We start from the raw sequence: 20,930 nt of genomic DNA, 5'->3' as shown, positions 1-20,930 counted from the left end.
ATAGTAGCAAGTCAGTAGAAACGTTCATTATTGTAATAAGGTCTCAGGAAATGTAGAAGTAAAAAAATGTTTTAAAAAATATTTAAATATGCTTTCTTTTTGGCGCAAAGAACAGCACACAATTTTGAGTATTGAACCTTTATAAAGAGCGTTTCAAAGATTTAAAAACAATAAACACTGAATTGGAGGAAAATGCAAGTGACATTTGCCGGCCCTGTTGCAAAGTTCAGAAAAGATTCCTTTTTAAACGTTTATATACCATCAATCAAATATGTTTTTCTCAAAACTACCTTGATCTGGCTACAAATTTTAAACTGATATTGTAAATACGGCTTGGTTTGACATTTATTATTTTGGTCGTTTTTAGTGCTTATATTTTTGTTACACGTTCCTCTGCGTTGCGGAATCGGTGCCTCAATTCAAAGTGCTTACTACCAATTAATGCAAGTTGGCAACATTGCTTTTCCTTTATTAAAAACCATAGTCAATACTCGATCCCGAGTGAGGAAATCTTTCCCAGTTAATACGCGTCGATCTTCATGCGTCGTCGTACGGAATTTTCAGGAAAAAAGGAGAGATTTTTCGTTGAATTCGGTATGCACAATATTAGAGATCATTTTTCACTTGTATGATTCAATGAATTAAATTTGCATAATATTCTGGATTTTAAAGTTACATCGAACGCTTGCCATCCTGCGAGAACCCGTAATCTTATGGCTTTAATGACTCAGGCACTCAGGTGGACTATGGGAGACTCGCGAGGTTTAGGTTGGCAACGCCGGGTTTCGTCCATTTAATTTAAATTTATGCAAAACAATCGATATTTATCGAGACGGGCTGCGTCATCAAGGATCGATTAATCATAATATACTTAAATTAAGGAAACACAGCGTCACCAATTTACAATACTCGTCACAGGGAAATCCTCTTCGGCGGGCGCGCGTCAATGCATATTTTTCCACTGCTGCATTTTTTTTCTTTTTTTTACGCGACCGACTTCAAATTCGCGTTCTCAGTTATGAATGAAAATTTGAGACGAGTCTGGACGATTACGACCGGTAGCGTAACGCACCGGAAAACGCCGTAAAAGCATTTGGACGTTACCGCATTTCTTGCCAAAAATACGAATTTTTACAATAACTTTTCAATTTTTGCCCGCGGTATTTTTGGAGAATTGTATTCGCAATTTAATACGATGCACCTGAACATTTATGACATTTCTTAGAAATTAATTGTGTTTTATTCGGAGAGATTTGGCAACATTCGAGTTCGGTTAGAATGTTAAAGTCTGAGCAAAATATTTTGTTACATTAACGAAGTAAACGTTCGTTATATTAACATTGATACAAGCCTTCATTGTTTTCACATTTTGTCCGACCCCTCTCGTCTGTTCATTCAATTGAGCGTCGCTGATAAGGTGGTCTGTGTCTGAAGTCAAAATGCCTTCACGTGGGTGCGTATGCAACACTGACATCCACGGAGCCCGAATAGTTGCATCCAGGCGTTATCATGAAATTCGTTCTGCATCTGTCGTATGCGAGACTATCTGAAGCTTCGATTAGTTTTCTTTCACCTTAACTTAATTCCAGCGTTGCCTTATGGGTCGATCGAGTAAACCAATGCTGATTTTTGTCATAACGACATTGTTAATTTCCGAGAAATTCATTATTTAAATATTATCCACTGTTGCCGGCCCTCGAAGTCGCAAAAATTAGCCCTGGTAAAAATCGGCGATAAGAGCTGCGTTTCAAAATACCATAGGAATTCTTATAGCCGGCTAAAGAAGGCTACAGAAAATCATAAAGCTGGCTGTAAAATGCGGAGAAAAGCATACGGCCGGGCTGTACGAAGCGATAAAAAATTATGCAGCCGGGCTATAGTTCCTATCGCCGGGCTTTACACTTAATCGCCTGGCTGTTGCTTTTTCGCCATCGATTATAAAAGGCCATAAGAAATTGTGTAGAAATTCGTACGCTTTGGAAATCATTAAGTTTGATACGGAACCACCTTAATATTTACAAAACACACATTATATTTTCCTTTAATTCATATTTTTTTTCATCAATTAAAATGAGAATAATCCATACAGGATGTGCAAACATTTCAAAATCACGAGTTGAATAACCCTGACTCCGCCAGATTAAATATTAGAGCCTAACACAAAGCGGAGCGGCGACGCACTGGCGCCTACAAACCTAACAGGGATACTCCACGCATGGCGCAACGCGTGAAGTATCCCTGTTAGGTTTGTAGGCGCCAATGCGTGTTTCGCGCTGGCTGCCCGCCTGCCACGGCGCTTGAAGCAACTATTTCACACCAGAAATATTGCACAGTATCATACGAAACTGAAGGCGCTCTAATATATTAGTAATGGCAGGCATCCATCAAAAGTACGGAGCTTTCCTCGCAAAATAAATCAAGATACTACGGCCCAAAAAGAGAGCAGTAGTCCAAAAACTCACTAAGTCCTAGCATCCGTACTTAGTAACGTTTAGCATACACTTTATCGCCTGGCTGTTGCTTAATCAAGCCATCGGCTAAAAAAGGCTATAAGAAATTGTGTAGCCGGCTATAGAAGCTATTGGAAATCTTAAACCCGGCTGTAGGTCTATGGTATTTTGGAACACAGATTCTACTGCCAATTTTTATCAGGGAGGTGTTAGAGCATTATACGTAGAGTTTCCTTAAACCTACTTCAGTCGGAGATCTACTAAGTCGTTCTTTGTTTGGATTTGTTTTTTCTTTCATAAGGGAAACTAATTTCGACTTTAAAATGCGAAATTCTCAAAGAATAATCCTGATGAGTTACACGGGATTTGGAACAAAAACGATGACCATTGGTTTTTCGAAAAAACAAAATGCAACAGGAAATCTGTAACATCACAAGCCTAGATACACGAATACGATTTCCTAGGTGCAATTGCGAAACTAGCACAATACATTCTGATAAAAATATTGGGGACAATTTATTATATGCATTACATTTTGCAATAAGGAGCTACTGTCTCTGGCTCTTCCATAAAATCACCTTTCCGCATGGGGAAACCAATGACATATATGTTGTTTCAAAAATGAGAAATAGTGACTCATAATAGCAAACTATGCTCCATATTATCTTCTGCACCTTCCCTCCTGAAAAATGGGCTGCGTCTAGTAATATATTTATCATTGGCAGTAGCTATGAATTGGCCTTCTTCAATTTTCAGAGCTTTTAAAGTCTATCGCAAAAAAGTTCTCTTAAAAGTTATACAACAAATTATCGCACCAACTTGCCAAAGTGGTGCGGACCCAGCAACATTTCTCCACCTTGTTGCATGCAGGAAGATTCATACATCATCAAAAGTAATTTGGCGAGGTCCAAAGGCTCATACGGCGTTCTTCCTTAGCATGGCACTGTACTTGTCCCGAAACGCGGCTGAAGTTCAGTGACTTAGGTACCCCTGGTACCCTAACACACTCAAACATGACTCAACGCGACAGGTTATGTAAATCGGTGACTGATCCCCCCCCACCCCCCCCCCCCCCCCCCCGGCGAGCTTATTTCACGCTGGTTCGAATCGAACCATGACCCTCACTTAACCTTCGCAGGATTCCGCCGGCAAGTCCCGTTTAATTGTTACGTTTCATTTTCATCTCTTTTTTTTATACGGTTTTTTTTTTTTAATTCTTCTTTTTTTCGCGTGGAAAATAAAACGAAGGCGCAGGGCTGTTGGAAATTTCCGATTTTCAACGAAACGGGAGCGGTATGGGTGGAGTTTGCGAGCGGGGGAGCGAGCGCGCGGTGTTTATTTTTAGATTTCTGGCGATTTCGACTTTGGACACCTGATTGTCGCTAAATATCAGCAAGCCGCGACCACGACCGCCGCAATAGATAAGTGGGAATGTTCCCGCAGAAACGATTCCGTTGGGAATTTCCCCGGGAACACGAGCACGGAAAAAAACAACTTCGTGCTCGTACCTATGGAGGTAACTCAAATTGTACTACCTAGATTTTGGGCATAGAGAAAAAAAAGGAGGTGTTTGCATTTCGGGCATCTTGGAATTTTTTTGATGATTTGATGACGTAGGTCGGTACAGCGACGCTTATCCTGTCGATTTCCTTGGAAATGGTGTAATTTAAGGAAAAAAGTAATTCTATAAAAAGTGCTTGAAATTATATGATGAATTGATTTAAGTAAAAAAATCGGACATTGTGGTCCGTTTTTCATATTTCGAATTCCGGATTTCGCTGGCCAGGTTGTGACGACCTACGTCACGGGGTAAACGAACCTCGAAGATGCAAACACCTCCTTTTTTTTCTCTATGGATTTTGGGTAAGCAATACCTACTAGGTATAAGACCTGGGACGTAGGGACTTATCGATCGCGCAACCGGCGCACAGTGAATCGAGTCAATGAGAGAGGTCGGACATAATGTAGAAACTTTAAACGCTTTTAACTCCGTCAATACAAAACTTTAAGGTTTTGAAAGTGGTTCCAGTGGTTTTCTCGTGAAATTTTCTTTAAGACGCACCCCTTAAAATTTAAAGTGTGACGAAATAAACATCAAAATTTGCAGTTTTAGTCAACAATTTCATGTCCGACCGCCCTAATTGACTCGATCCACTGTGAGACGGGTCGTGATCGGTCGCGTGCAGGGATAGAACTTGGAGTATCCCTAGGACCACTTTGCCAAGAACACTATACCCGATTTTGCGAGCCGGTAGGCCTGGTACCTACTCAAAATAGGTGATGCCATTTAACCTACCCTCTAGACAAGAGCACTAAACTGACTTGCGACCGGAGATGCAAAATGAAATTTTGCATGAAGAACTTTTATTGTGAATTTAATGAAGTTTCTTTTTGCCAAGAGAGTTTCAAAATATAAAATGTTTAAGAGACTGAGAATGGAACCCACGATGAATTCAAAAGCATTGAAGAACTTTTACTGTAAATTTAATGGATTTTCTTTTCGCCAAGAGAGTTTCAAAACATAAAATTTTTAAGGGACTGAGAATGGAACCCACAATGAATTCAAAAGCATTGGACGCGGAGCTCTGAAATTCGACTCTTGATCACTTCGTTTTTACTTTATTTCCTCTCAAAATTCTCTACATGAAGTTTTTACTTCTTCTCGGCATTTCAGCAACCACCAGAGTGTTACTAGGTACAAAAATGTTGAGCAAATTTCACAGAAAATTGTGGAATTGTGATTTAGCAATCCATAATACGTCACGAGATTTTGCATCTCTGGTTGTGGCCGTCTGTGAGAGAAGCGGGCGTTCCCCTACTTCTCAAGGATTTTGGTTGTAATAAAGCGTTTTACGAGACAAAACAAATGCGAAGTTCTGATGAATGGCCCCATGAGCATCAATCAAAGACATGCAAAAATATAAAAATGAATTGCATTTCAGAAAGAGAGGGTACAAAAAAGGGAATTCGAGAAACGCTGTTAAAGTTTGTTCGCACTGTTGCCAGCTACAAAACGATTCACTTCTAACGCTTGAAACACGAGTAATATTTCATGTTAAGAATGACTTGAAATTTTGATTGAACGTTCTTAACACGAGTGCAATATTGAAAACTGAAATGAGAATTGACATATTTTAAGTCAAAATCAGTTTTTCCGCGATACCGAACAATTTAAGTTTTTACTTTAAGTGTCATATCGTCAGACTTCATCAGAAAAATAGATTAGATTATAAAAGAGATCAGTGGATGACACTTTTCTGAGCCGCTGTAGATTAAAAATTTGTTGATTTCTTTCAATATTTTCTTTCACAAAGATGGTTTTTAGGGTTAACTGGTCAATGCGCCTGTTTATCATCATTTCTGTAGGTAAACAATGGATGTTAGGGGTAAAATAGTTGACTAATACGTATGGCATGGAGGAGGTAGAGATATAACTAAAGTCATTTCGGATGAAACTCGTCATGTATAAAAAAGTAAACTGAAGAACTAGAGACGCGATTTAAGAACTGGTTGAATAATTCGAACCGGATATGTTTTCAACTCTTTTCTTTTGTGATACTCGAGTTCAAACTTGACTTGAGTCATAAACTTTCAAGTGCTTTTTCAACTTAAGACGTGCTTTTCTAGAAATCACCAATAGTTCTCTTAATTCATAGCTCTTCACGCAGTTACGCAGAATACGTCTTCCAATCATGTTGTTTTTCCTTCATTGAACATCAAGCTAATTTTCGATCGTTAAATTCAACAGTTGCTTAATTAGGTGTTTATGTCCATACAATCAGGTGACAAGCTTTCGCTAAACTCCCAACATAACCTCTAGACCAACATTAAGTTCACAAACGTGGTCCCGTTAATTGATGACGAAAATTAATAAATTATCGTTTAATTACGGGCGATGTTGCTTGAGACTAGGCCGCGCCCCTTTTATGACGAACGAATAGCGAAAATGTTTTCGTTACGTATTTCGTCAACCATTGACAAGATTCGGTAATGAGTTAACGGACGAAAATTAGCTTCTTGTTGTCCCGCACTTAAGATTCGCTCTAAAATCCATCACACCGCCAACACAATCTGATCATCGCCCACGGCACACGGAAAGAGAGAGAGAGGGGTAAAATCACGGATACTCACAGTTGGAAGTAGTAGAGGCTGGAGACAAAAGCAAAGGCGAGAAAAAAATAAACGCCGGGGAGCGGGTAAGCACTCATGTTGGCTGGTAACCACTGAATGAGAGCGACTCAAGGACTGGTCCGAACCATCGGGCGGCAAGGGCGACTGGTTTCCTGATCGCGCTGGCTGGCTGCTGGAGCCGGGGTCTCGGCCGCGAGTTGAGTGTCCGATGAGATCGGTGAATGAGGAGATTTCGGCGGCGACCGAGTCACAAACTCACAACTCGACGGACGCGGGAATCTAATCTCGATCTCCCGTGCGAAAAGTGAAATAAATGAACGGAAGCCACGCGAATATCACGATCAAAACAAAGTGCCGGACAACACAACGAACGAGAGCGAGAAATCAGCGGCCGATGCGGAAAGTTGATAAGGCGGACGATCGGACTGGCGCCCAACTTTCGGCGAATTCCGGATTTCCACGCGACCGCGCGCGAGGATTCGCGCGTCGGGTCCAAAAACGGTGGACTGATAAAAGTTGTAGATAGGACTATGACCCTGAGTCTTTCATAGTTCCATTTGTATTGGGTGTGGAAATAATTCAGGCGATTTTAAAACCTATCAAGCATACGAAAGTCGAATTTAAAGGGCGAAAAAAGTTTCACTCAATGGGAAAAGTATCAGCATTCAGATGAACTCGCCAAGGCCGTTTGCAAGATTCCAAGAGAATTAAAGTAACTGCATTTCACGTTGAAAAATTTCCTCTATTTTTCTGGGAAATAGAAGCTTTCCCTCACTTTTCGCAAGCTTTTTCGTATATAGGGTCCAAATATGTAAAAAAATGGAGATAGGACCATGACCCTGAGTCTTTCATAGTTCCATTTGTATAAGGCGTGGATATAATTCAGGCGATTTTAAAACCTATTAAGCATACGAAAGTCGAATTTAACGAGCGAAAAAAGTTTTACTAAATGGGAAAAGCTCAGATGAACTCGTCAAGGCCGTTTGCAAGATTCCAAGAGAATTAGTGTAACTGCATTTCACGTTGAAAAATTTCCTCTATTTTTCTGAGAAGCTTTCCCTCACTTTTCGCAAGCTTTCTCGTAAATAGGGTCCAAAAGCGGCGGACTGATAAAAGTTGGAGATAGGACCATGACCCTGAGTCTTTCATAGTTCCATTTGGACCGCGTTGAACAGAAAGGAACCAAGCCACATCAGCCACTGCCAAATTTAATCGGCTAATTAAATTTTTTACATGAAAACAGTTGTGCGGATTTTCGTGCAAATTTCAGTGAATTTTCTCCATAGTACGAAGCAAATTCCTTAAAATTTTCAAATGGATCCGCACAAACGTTTTCTCGTAAAAAATTAAATTGCCCAGTTAAAATTGGCAATAGCTGATGTGGCTTGGTTCCTTTCTGTTAAACGCGGTCCATTTGTATTGGGTGTGGAAATAATTCAGGCGATTTTAAAACCTATCAAGCATACGAAAGTCGAATTTAACGGGCGAAAAAAGTTTTACTCAATGGGAAAAGTTCAGATGAACTCGTCAAGGCCGTTTGAAAGATTCAAAGAGAATTAGTGTAACTGCATTTCACGTTGAAAAATTTCCTCTGTTTTTCTGGGAAATAGAAGCTTTCCCGCACTTTTCGCAAGCTTTCTCGTAAATATTTTTGGATGGTCTTTGGAGAGACACAAAACTGTTCGCTCATTGTAGGCGCTGATTTTGACGAGATTTCCGCCCCTCGGAATCTCCAGAGGTTAAAGGAAACAAGATGACATTTTACCATGAAAACGCCCATTTATGGCGTTTTACGGGAACCTAAATTTCAAAAATTTTCTAGCAAAGTACCCCCGGATTCTCCTAGGATGGGAGAACCCCCTGACTCCTTTATCACGTTTCTTCACATCTATGGCCTACATTATGACTAACTCGAGGTTCTGCTAACGAGCCGCCAAAGGAGATATGAGCATGCTACAAAAAATACGGATGACATTTCCGGATTGAGATAGGAAAAGGTCCATCACAAATAAATTTTCCTCTTTGTTCTTAGAATCCCCCACCTGAATAATATAAATCTTATACTTTTTTTGCGGCTACCAGTGGGTTAAAAATGCTGCTAAAAGCCTGATCTTGCCTGGAAACCAGTGCTTTATTATAAAAAAGGCAATACCCGAATGCTCGTACGGGATTCTTCCTTGACATGGAAGAATGATAGTGGTGCTGCTTCGCACCCTATGAAAGAATTAATGTTGGGTTTTGATGAACAAATGGCAATGCCGCATACCTAACTTGCTCTTATCTATTGTTCGAGACGTCTGACGACGCGACGCGACGGCCTGACGGTCACTGATCTTTCAACTGGGCGGCCGGCCGGGCGTTTTGACCGTTTTCACTTTCAGCCAACGATGCTTATGGAAAAAGAGCTGAGTATGGCTCTTATGAAAATCAATGGCAAGGGGGTGTGCGTTTTTACTGCGTGAACTTAACAACTTAATTTCCCGATATTGAACAGGAAAAAATTCTAATAATTCCCGAAAATTCATCATAATTGATCAACTTGAATACAGCAACTTCACCTAGAACCCTTACGATTAACTCGCCAACAAAAAATTCCGAAAGATACAGATTTTTCACGAGTTTTTTTACCGCCAAGGGAACTTATAAAAATATTGCACAATTATTTTGTACTTAAAGTTTCATTACAAGTGCGTTTTAGCCCGTGAGAAAGTTATAAAATGCGTCGTAATCCGTCAACTAACACTGAAATGACACGCAATACGTGAGGTATTCATGCAGTCTTGTAGGCGCTATGCGTTTCACGCCAATCGCTGCTGACCGCAGTGTGTTTGACGCAATGCGTGAAGTATTCATGCAGTCTTGTAGGCGCTATGTGTTTCATGCCGACCGCCGCGCCGCTCCGCTCCAGGTCAAATTGCGTGTTTGGTTCCTCTCATAACTCGACTAATTAAAGGTGTTGTCTCTTGTATCACCGAAAGACGACAAAATTAGAAATTACTATACTTTTGCTCTGAGGAAATGAGAGATTTTGTCGCCTTTTCTCGTTTGTACTTTATTTTCTGGATCCGATTGTTTCCTCTCATTTTTTGATACCTACATTCAAAAAGATTGCAAAATTTGCCGCCCCCTAAATTTTGCCGTCATGGGCCGCGGCCCATGTGGCCACCCCCTTAGTACGACCCTGAGCCACATCAGCAACTGCCAAATAAACTGGGCAATTTAATTTTTTACAAGAAAACGTTTGTGCAGATTCCGTTGGAAAAAAAAAAAAAAAAAAAAAATTACTTAGTACTATGCAGAATATTCACTAAAAGTTGCACACAAATCCGCACAACCGTTTTCATGAAAAAAATATTAAATTGCCCAATTAAATTCGGCAGTCGCTGATGTGGCTTAAAGCCTTCCTGCAAAACGCGGTCCAAATATGTTTCGCTTCCGTTCGAACCCGAACAAAAGTGCCGTTGTTTCGATATGATGTTAATAACATGACTTAAATTAAATACAATTACCTTTTCAAGCAACCCCGACAGGAAGATCCTGTTGAGGACTCGGACTTCTTTTGCTCCCGAGAGGCATCATCGCCTGCAACATACAAAGACACAGTTATTACAATATGAAGAGTTCGATCCAATGGACCACTGGACAAGGTACGAATTTAAGCAATCTGACACATGTTCCTTAACCAAAATTTTACGTAAAACACGATCCGCGCAATGAAAATTAATGAAACCAACTTTTAACGAAGATATTAGCGTTTTTATTTCACACTGGTTACGAGGAATTTGAACTGCCCGCTCACAAGAAACTCAAAGCTCTACGTGAGTCAAATCGCGCACTACAACGGTTCTAGTTTCAGCAAGCTTCTCAATCGAGCAATGTTCATTTCCCACCATGAGTTGTTAAAACTATAAGCAATTTGCTATAGCTGAGCCAAAGCGTCAAGATCGAGGTTGCCAGATTTTTATATCGCAGAGACTGTCATGATAACGTTTAGCGTGCGATGTGAATCACGCAGAGCATTGAGTTTTCATGAACGGGTGGTTTGAATTCACGCATCAAGAATCATTAAATATCTGTGGAAGGAGTTAATTTCGGTAATTTTCGTTGTAAGAATCGTGTTTTACGTAAAATTTTGGTTTAGGAACATGTATCAGAATGCTGAAATTCGTACCTTGTCTAGTGGTCCATTCTCTGACCCTGGAAGACTCGGGTCTTATGATTCCTAACACATTGTCGCTCCACTGTCGTATGGGCGCCCCTCTCTCTTCGCATGAACACTAGAAAGCATGGATTTATGTGTAAAAAAAAGGGCTCACGTAGAAATTTAGATAAGCCTTTGAGTTAGGGAGGAAACAGTATGTCCCACGAGGACGCATTGAAAATTGGAAGAAAAGTAATTCGAAAACCACACGATAATCTCGTTCCATAAATGGACTACATAAAGCAGGAAGGAACTAAGCTACATCAGCCGTTGCCAAATTTAACAGGACGATTTAGTTTTATATATGAAAATGGTTGTGTGGGTTTTTTTTTTATTTTTATTTACTTTATTTTTTTGTTGCAAATTTTAGTGAATTTTCTGCGTAGTACGAAGCAAATTCCAACTATCATGAAAAATCCGCACAAACGTTCTCTTGTAAACAATTAAATAGCTCCATTGAATTTGGCAATAGCTGATGTGGCTTGATTCCTATCTGCTAAAGAGAACACAATTAAGCTACACCGATAAACTATGCGTAAACCTAAAGACAGAATCGTCCATATGAGGTTCGCCTTCAATTTTGCCGCATAGGCAACAAACATGTCGAGGAGCACGCATGGCTTCAATTTCACCTGCGGACCGATTATTGAAATTTAAACCAGCCCGGTAAGACATCGAATTGCGATATATTGCATGGTTAAGATAGGGCTATGTCTTGTCGTGTCGGGCTGACATAGTTTCAATAATCGGGCTGCTGATAGGTAACAAACACACCGGCAGGAGTGCAGAATTTTCACGGATGCGGAGTGCGGACCAACGACAAGTGGGTCGCTCGCGAACTGTGTCAGCGGTGGGAAAATTGCGTGGGCTACGGCCTTGAATAATGGATGATACAACATTTTTAAGTCTGATCAAAATGCGCTCCATTTTTTCGTACACCTTACGAAAATGTGTATGCGCCTTGCCCTGCCCCCTGCGCATTTTCAAAAAGCGTGTGCATCTCAAAATCAGAACTTGAAGCGATTTGCGAGTCAAGATCGAGACTAGAGATCGGAGATCGGGGAGACGCGCGACGGCGCAATGCTTGAAGTATCCTAACAGTTTTGCAGGCGCTTCCCGCGATCGTTTTTTGCGCAAAGTAAGGGTTTCCGAAATTTTCTTTCGGAAGATGAGGTTCTTTTTCACGTTTTCACATAACCAGTCACAATTATGAAGCAACAAAACTTTCTCGCATATCCTTGGCAGTGAAAAAGAGCTTGGATTCTTTTCCATTAACTGAGAGTTTGACGCGGAGTAGAACAGTTGGATGATGCGCAACGCGTGATACAACTATTGCGTCTTGCAAGTGGGTAAAAATGCATAACCACGAAATGAAGGAGAACTTAAACTCTTTTCTACTCACTCGGAGACTTCAACGCTGACAGTGAGTGAAAAAGTTGGATGGGGCGAAACGCGTAACAACTCTTTTGCCTTCGAGGAAGAGAACATTGCACGAATACCTAAATTCTTAAGCACTCAGATACATGATTCTAGACCAAAATTTCACGCAGAATACGATTCGCGCAACGAAAATCATTGAAACTAACACCTGACTGAGATATATAACGATTTAGATGCGCAAATTAAAACCTCCCGCTCATGGAATAGCAGTAGTTTACGTAAGTTAAATCACGCACTAAACATTACCGTTACTAGTCTCTGCGGTACTAAAAAGACAACCCCAGTCTCGGTGCTTCGTTTAGCTGCTTCACGATCTTAAAACTTTGAACGACAAAAAGCGGGGAGGGAACATGGCTCGATTAAGCAACCTGCCAAAACCGCCGTAGGGCGCGATTATTTCACAACACCAATGTGAAATAAAAACGTCAATTTCTTAGCTAAAATTTTTTTTCACTGGAGTTTTCGCGGCGCCAATCGTCTTCTCCATGAAATTTTTGTTATAAAATATGTATCATAATGATTGAAATCCGTATCTTGTCTGATGGTACATTACTTATACTTAATGTTCAGCGTCAGGAGAGAGCTTTAAGTACTTCGTTTCTATTTTTTGTCAGGGTTGCAAGTTTAATCCAATTTCAAAACTACCTGACCACTGGCTCTGAATTACCCTGACTCTTTTCTGACTTTTTACGAAGAAAATAGAGTTTCTATGGAGCTGAAAATTGCAAAAACCCGGATGCGACGATTTACATGCTGCCCGGAAATGATAGAAATTATTATAATATGCTTGAACAAGAAAAATTGGAAGAAAAGGCATATTCTGGATTGAATCGCCACGTTGCCACGCCGCTTTCTAGCGGCAGGACGATTGCGGCTGCGCCCTAATTTCGTTTTTATCCATGTACATTTTTCGCCCCCCCCCCCCAAATTACCAAAAAAAGATGACAATACTTCCTCTACCCGCGAGGAGAGCGAGAAAGTAAAAATAGCCGCTCCAAACCGCGACCTCGACGGCCTGTGTATAAATCCGGTCATGTATGGGAAGCGCCTGCAAAACCGTAGGTACACTTCAAGCATTGCGTTACCAGATTTGAAATATCTAGGTAGTCAATGAGTAAATTCTAATTATTAATAATTCAGATTTTTACGAGTTAGGTACTAAAAATGAATACATTAAATTCGAAGTTTATGACTAAATTTGGGAGAATGTACACTTTAGAAACTCGATTCTTGGGGGGAAAATACATCAAAAAAGGTTTGAAATTTGTTCCCTCCAAGAAGTTGTACTTCTGGTGTGACTGGGAAGCGGAATGTTGTAATAGAGCCTAACTTCCCCTTCCTGATTTTTAGTGCTTTGACTACAGATCCTCCTTCTGCCTTGTGAAGTAGTGCAGGTTATGTAATAGGTGCTTGAATACTTCAATGGCAGAACGTGTTCATTTCTAGTGCAGAGTCAAGTTTCATTTAATGGCTAACAATAAGTACTGAGTCATTTCATGGCATCATTACAGTACTGATCTATGACACCATGCAGCACACAGCAATATTATGCAACCATATTATTTTGCAAAAAAATTGGAGAGATAATGTTAGGTCTTTTAGGGGCCAGCTATGAATGCTGTAAGAGGCTACTTATTTTTCCTTTCTCTCCCCCTCCCCCCCTCATGTCAGGTCCCCTCTCTTCCTTCAACCCACCTTTTAGAGGTGTGTGTAAGGCAATCCTGGCCCCCCTCTGACCTTATGTCATCTATCGACGGCCCATTATATGACAGGTGTAGGCACCTGTGAAGGGGGACAAGGATTAAGCCAAACAATATGGGGAAGGGCACGTTGACCCAGCAAAATATTGCACAAAAAAAAACTGAAGTATCAAATTTTTTCCGAAACAACCGAACGAAGGATGGTTATTGCATAAACATCAGCCAAAAATACTACTTTTTAATCTAAGTATCGGAGGAAATGGGAGTTGTTCAGCAAGGCAGGACATGACTTTTAGGGGGAGAAGATTCTTATCTGCTTGAGGGGTTCCGTCAGAAGGCAAAGGAACCTAAATTCTAAACTTTAGTGTTATGCAATCTAGAAAACTCTCTTAACACAATTAACTTCAATGGCGATAGAATTTCATGCTATACCTATTTCGCTCACTGAATTTATCAGTCACTGACAGTTAAGATTAAAGTGAAAAACACAGGAATCCCGACAGCTTCAAATATATTTGAAATATTTGTAGTCAGAGCCTCCGAAATCTCTTTCATCATGTGAGGTGAGCATTTTCTTCTTGGGTTCAACTTTTGGATAAGAACCGATAATGGACAACCTTCATAAATTTTTCTCTATTTTTTTAGCACGAATGTAAAGTTACATAAGAAAACTAAAGTCTGCATCTCGATGGTTTCCTTTGAAAAATGGAGATGAAATTTGGCTAAATTTAGATCGGAGAGTAATCGTGCAATTTGTCGATAATTATGACATGATCCTGGTCGACTGGTGCTGCAAGCGTTAGAAAGTCACATTTGAAAGTAATTTAATGAAGACGACTTGTATTTACCTCTGGGCGGATCAACTAAGCTGTATGAAGTCATCGAGGATGGTGCATTCTCTACTGATAACAAGAGTTGATAATGTCGATAAGGAGCGCGGAGTGTCGAAAAACACGGTGAGTTGCAGAATAAACACAGCGACGCGGCGAAGACACACGCGATTGAACTCGCTCGGTAAAACAAATAATGAGATCTGATCCGGTCCTTAATGAATCGTGACGACTCTGAGATTCAGAAATAAGCGGTGGGTACGGAGAGGAAAATGCTAATCATGAGAAACGACGGCAGTCCGATCAGCACATGGAAATTTTTTTCAAGGCAGACTTCGTTGATCAGGAGAGGGCGTAAACAAAACATGAAAAAAGATGGCGGTTTCCCCGATGACGACAGTGACAACACATTGACGTATAATACAATTGTATTATACGTCAATGTGACAACAGCAGCTTTCGCAAATGACGTAATCACTAATCAGCAGCAAAGCCGCGGCCGCCCTCTTGTTGCTACCACGCCGCTTTGAGGTTAGAATCGCTGAAAAACTCTTGTCCACTGATAAAAGTTCAAAGCCTTCCATACTTTGTATACTCTAAATTCTAATTACCCGTGTCAAAGTGAGGTATTTGTGAATTTTTCAATTGTATAATTTTCCTCCTGTCCATCGCATTCAATTATTTGGTCGTTAATTTTGCAGGAAAGCCACCCAGTTCATCGATCATTTTCCTACCTCAGTGAGCCGCTATCCGTCTGACCAATTTTAAAAATGAACGGGATCAGGAGAATGAGATGCTTGAACTCCACTTTATGGAAAAGCTTCTCCAGCAGGTAAGCATGCTTATCCTCTTTTTCAAGTTTCAATCTTTTTCAAAATGGATTTCAAAACTTAGTTTTCTACGCATTGTCACGCTAGACAACACTTTTATTCATGCTCGGATTTTCTGGAAAAAATCACCAAAGCTCTTATCTCGATGTACTTTGTAGTCTTTTTCAGTTTGTAGGAGTGAATCCTCACAGTAGAATGTGCGCCTTCTGCACCTGAGTCCCTGGTCGGACCCCCAGGGGTCAAGTTCTTAGCCTATGCCAAGTTTCATAAATTATCCAGCAAAGATACTTTGTTAATAAATGGTTATAAACTTGCGAGTGTTTGAAAGATCTATTTTGAAACACACAGCTAAAACTGATCATTTATCATATAGAAAATTGTTGAGAACCCGCCATGGGCCATCAAACGAGGTATAAATCATAGCCCCATGCTACATTTTTTCGGCACAAGAGTTCCCAAGGAAAACGAATCACACAACAGGAAGCCTGTTATCTAACTCCCAAATAAGATATAAATGTTTAACAGTCATCATTGGTCACTTAATTGGCCACAGTACAAGTGATAACTTTTGCCTGATCAAACTTTCGATATGTCACTTGGTAATAAATTTTGAATACTACATAACTTATGTTACCATGTATGAATATATTAAAAATTCTTATTATTATCCCATTCAAGAGTCAAGTTTCACATTATGGGTCATGGGATTCTGGCCTTGAATTTGTAATCTGATACTTTTTTGTTGGCAAGTGCTTATTTATTTCTTTGATAAAGCATTTAAGCTGTATCAATTTCTTCCTTTTTTTCCATTGTAGTTCAACTCAATACAGTGCAGCAGCAGCCATCCCAGTTCCAAAACTAGAAAGCGATGAAAGTGTTTCCCCAAAAATAGAAAAGTTAGTGTCTGAGATCTCCCAGTTAAATCTACTTGAAGTTTCGGAGCTCAGTGGAGCATTGAAGAAGCGCCTGAATTTACCTGATGCCCCGATGATGCCAGTTGGTATGATGGCACAAGCTGCTGCGCCAAAGGTAAACCTCGTACTCTTTGAATGTTTGTAGTCTTTAACTAAATGATTTAAATAAATGATCATTTGAGGTTTAAATTGTTCCTCGGTGGACCAGAGCAGAGGTTCAAAAATGCCTGAAGTCGCAATTAGTGGTTCCAGGCAAACAGAAGCCAAATTTTTGGTAGGTAGTGAAGCAATTTTCAAAAGTGATGATTTCTTTTCTCTCCATTATTCTATGTGCTTATCTTTTTGAATGATTAAGATGAGTCAGTTGGAAAGGACTACCAAATACTGAGTTATTTGGCGCCTGCTATTTTTTGATACCATTTTCTATAATGTTCCCAACAGCCTCCCAAGCACATTGAGGTTTTAAAATGGAACTTCCTATGTAACAATCTCGAGAGTAGAGGGGCTGAAAAGTGAATTTTTCAGTACTTTTACATGCAATATCTGCTAGAACTGTTGCAACATCTTAGTGGTGATTGAGGAAAGTTCTTGTTTTTTCGCAGACTAGGAAAATAAGAATGATGATGAAAAAAAAAATTCCTCTGAGTGATGATGACATGGGGCACAGCATCCACCATGTGCACAGCAACAAGTCTATATCTCCACCAGAAAAAAGGCAGTGAAAGTGCACTTTTCAGCCTTGCTTTTCTTTACAATGGCACATTGAAGCATCAAACTTTAAGGCTCAGAAGGTTGTAAGGAACATCATATCAAATACCTAGAATCAAAATTAAGCCGGCACCAAATTTTTTCTGAGCTAGTTCCTTATTGCAGCTTGAAATTTAAATGAAATTTCGATTTCCTCTTTCTGGAATTTTTGCAGAATATCCCATGATATTCTGCTCCCTTACCGTCTGTGTCAAATATATTCTATTTTCAAACCTCTAATGCTATTTTCTTACTTGTTACAGGAAGAAGAAGAGGAAGACGCACCTGTTGAAACAAAGCAGATGCTATTCAAAGTTAAATTGGTGAAGTATGATGAGAAGCAGAAAGTATCCCTAATCAAAGAAATAAAATCACTTCTAGAAGGAATGAACTTAGTCCAGGTCAGTCAGTTCATTTTTTCTCCCAATAGATATGGAAATTCGAAAGTCAGGTCTACAGTGCTTGAGCTTGAAGGGGTGTTGCTACATTTTTAAATTAAGGGTATCCCGTCGGTTTTCAATAAGCTATCAAAACTATTCTGTGAACAAAAAGGAATGATAAGAAGACCCTTACTAATAGCTATTGAAATTTTTGAAGCTAGCAAAAGTGAGCTGGTGTCATGTATGTGTATCAGTTTTACAGGCAAAGCAGCCCTAGAGAATAACATAGGAAACATTTTTTAAAAAAAAAAATAATTTTAGTTATGTTTCTTTGCTCAAGCTGATGGTGTAAAAGGTGGCGATATTGATTCTAATGGTTAGTGAGTCAAAATGCTGTACATTTCTGCTTTCTTAAATGGTACTAAATTTGCTGATGTTTAAGTTAATAGTCTCAAGCGCTGATTGAAAGTGTTCTTATCCCAAAGAGGGGAGACAGACCAATCACTTCAAGTTCTAATTAGTTCAAATGGAAAACAAAAGCCATTGACATGTAAGCAACTGTGGTACATTTAAATCATCTATACCACACTTTCATCTGCCGCTTCTCCAAATTTTCTAGTCATTTTAGAGATCTATCAAGGCCCAAAGAAAATAAGACTGGGGGGCGCTGACTCCACCGGGGCCAGAGTCGGGATCTGCCGCTGAGGAGTGCTTTAGGGACAGCCAATGGAAGAATAGAGTGCCAAACAAGCAACACTTGTGTAGGATGTGACGTGGAGAGGTTGTTAAGTGAGGCAGGACACTGCAGCGTCTACCAACCCCACATAACCGGATTATAGCAGCCTTGGAGACTGGGTCGATTAAGGGTTGCCCTGGCGGCCATTCACCAGCTAATGGCTGCTACGGTGCTGGTATACGATGGGATGTCTCTCATGGGGTGGTTCTTCGGCACCTCTCCTGATGGGTGGCACTTAAAGCGAATTTTTTCCCTTAGAAAAAAAAGAAAAAAACGGGAAATATAGTTTCATTATTGGTTGAGTAAAAAGAATTCACCATCTATCAAACTTTGTCAGTGAAGGGTTGTTTTTCTAAAATTTTCAATCTGGTGTAACAAGTTTGCTATGTCGGTCACGAAAATTAAAAACCAAAGAACGCAGGTACATGTACTGCCTCTTTTCAATGACAAAACCATTTAAAGTAAATCAGTGAAATAGTATTCAAGATAGGAGGTGAACATCAAAAAAGGGCCGTAGTATTTTAAACTTATAATTTTGGCTCTTTTTCCCTTTTAAAATTGAGTCCGACAAGACTTTTCAATGTCTTAAGTGTAGGGGGTTAGGAAGTTTTGAAAGAAAGGTTCTCATTTGCACTGAAAACTTTTTTTGTATTTTTAATTTTTTCTCCATTGACTTTTTTTGTCAAAGATTAATGTTTCCTTTTTTTTTTTACTTCTGTTAAAGGCCAAGAAATTTGTGGAATCAGCACCTGCGGTCGTTAAAGCAGACCTTCCAAAAGAAGATGCTGAGAAATTGAAAGAAGCCCTCCAGAAAGTTGGTGCTGAAGTAGCAATAGAATAGTTGTTTGTTACTGATTTTTTACTTTTTAAGTTTTATGTACAGTTAGTTTTTTAGTCAAGAAAAATTTCTTACCTTTTGAAAAATGAAATAAACTTATCCAAGTGTCAAGAGCGTCTTTTTAATGATCTTTTAATAAATACATTAGAGTTACTTGGTAACTAATGGATAAAAACAGATTAGAAAATATTACCCAGATATTTTAAAGAATGAAGGGACAATTAAGTAAAAATGCTAACTAGGTAGTTAATGTATCAATTTCATAAATTATGTATGCCTCATCCGCGGAGAATAAGTATCAGTAACTCTGCTCTCTTAAAATTATAAACTGCGTAATTTTGATCACTCATATTGTTGTAAATGGATGGAAAAACATCTTTTCATTTTGTGGTCCCAGAAATTATTAGCCACTGTAGCAACAGCAAATTCAAAGCAAAACATGACTCCAGTAACTGTTTGATGAAAATTTTAATGCTAGTTTGAAAGACTTGAGGTTGATCTTTGTTAGTCCTTAGAGCTCCTAACACATGTCAGATAAGAATGCATTATAAAGAGAAGAGGAAATAACAGAGGAACAGGAATTAAAGGAAGAGAATTAAGATGAAGAAAAAGAGAATTTAGAGGAAAAAGGCAAATTTATTTTTCTTCCTCCTCTCATCAGAGATGTTGTAAAAAAGTCGAGTCAGTTCTACCTAGAGGTATAGGTTTGATTTCTATTTCCAGAGGATAATTTTTAACAATGCATAGCTACTCATCGATCATGAAAGTTTCACCATGTTGCTGGGTTATTATCAGACATTACAAGAGGTACACAATCAAGGAAAAAGTATCCCCTTAGTCAGCAAGGCACTGGCCAAGTTTGCACCAATGAGCCTGTTCCGTAATTTGTAATTCTTGCATTTTTGAACTTGTATTTCGTAATTTAATATTGCTTCAAAAAATTGGGGAAAATTCCTGTGAACTATGTGCATTCTCTAGTTTTTAAAAATGCAAGAATTACAAATTACTATAAACAAGCTCTTTTAAGGATTTTTAGTATAATTTTCTTTGTCATAAACATGAAAAGTAATAAGAGAGTTCAAAATGCTGAAACAATTAGTAAAATTTCAGTTTTTAATCTCTGTTTGGGTTGAGTGAAAATAACTTATGTTCAATAACTACCCTTTTTCTTTCTTTTTTTTTCATCATGCAGACTGGAGAACCTCAAGGTTGTAATTTTTCATGGAAAATAAAATCTTGAAATTTAATGTGAAATATTTAATGAAATTTAAAAAATATGAGTGATTTTGAGAAATTATCTTTCCAAATCAAATGCAAAATTAAAGGCAAGGCGAGTGGTATTTGCTCTTTGGTGTTTTTTGTCGCATGTTGCATACCCACCCTTTGAAAATATGTTTCATATTTTTCACAACTTTGCTCTTCATGAAGTATTGCACGGAAATATCCAATCATTCATATTTTTCATTTCACTTATACAACCCCGGCAACCTAGGGTTTGATTAAAAAAATTAAGGCAGTTTAGAGGGGAGGGGGTGATATAAACCTCGTCTAGAATCAACCTAAAATTCTCTGCTGGAGAAGAATTTTGCGGGCAAATTTTTGGTTTCATGTTTTACAGCATCCTCCTTTAATGAATCAATCTTTGATATGTATCAAAACTCGACTGAGTAAATTTCCATTAGGGCTTGTCCTGAATACATATTCACATAGCAACCCACTAGGCAATACACTCG

The 20,930-nt window shown here is 39.2% G+C and overlaps 2 protein-coding genes across 3 annotated transcripts in view; one reads left to right on the top strand and one right to left on the bottom strand.

Moving 5' to 3' along the window:
• LOC109043760 (lysophosphatidylserine lipase ABHD12) overlaps positions 1 to 15,071 on the bottom strand; it is a 43,030-nt gene extending 27,959 nt beyond the window's left edge. Inside the window, exons 1-2 of one of the 2 annotated variants that reach the window (XM_019061068.2) lie at positions 14,771 to 15,071; positions 10,091 to 10,163 (exon numbers count right to left, since the gene is read on the bottom strand). In XM_019061068.2, coding sequence (XP_018916613.2) covers positions 10,091 to 10,163; positions 14,771 to 14,804 — 107 coding nt within the window. In that variant the 5' untranslated portion in view covers positions 14,805 to 15,071. Of the gene's footprint in view, positions 1 to 6,581; positions 6,820 to 10,090; positions 10,164 to 14,770 lie in introns of those variants that run through there. The other variant, XM_019061069.2, reaches the window with a different exon arrangement.
• A 187-nt stretch (positions 15,072 to 15,258) lies between these two features.
• mRpL12 (mitochondrial ribosomal protein L12) lies at positions 15,259 to 19,308 on the top strand. Its single transcript, XM_019061070.2, has 4 exons — positions 15,259 to 15,584; positions 16,398 to 16,611; positions 17,507 to 17,644; positions 19,084 to 19,308. Exons 1-4 carry the CDS (start codon positions 15,523 to 15,525, stop codon positions 19,198 to 19,200), a joined length of 531 nt encoding a protein of 176 aa, XP_018916615.2. The 5' UTR covers positions 15,259 to 15,522; the 3' UTR covers positions 19,201 to 19,308.
• Positions 19,309 to 20,930: the final 1,622 nt, after the last annotated feature.

Source organism: Bemisia tabaci, chromosome 4 (assembly GCF_918797505.1).
Source record: "Bemisia tabaci chromosome 4, PGI_BMITA_v3".
In the NCBI taxonomy this organism is placed as follows: Eukaryota; Metazoa; Arthropoda; class Insecta; order Hemiptera; family Aleyrodidae; genus Bemisia; species Bemisia tabaci.
This window is presented reverse-complemented; position numbering and strand designations above follow the sequence as displayed.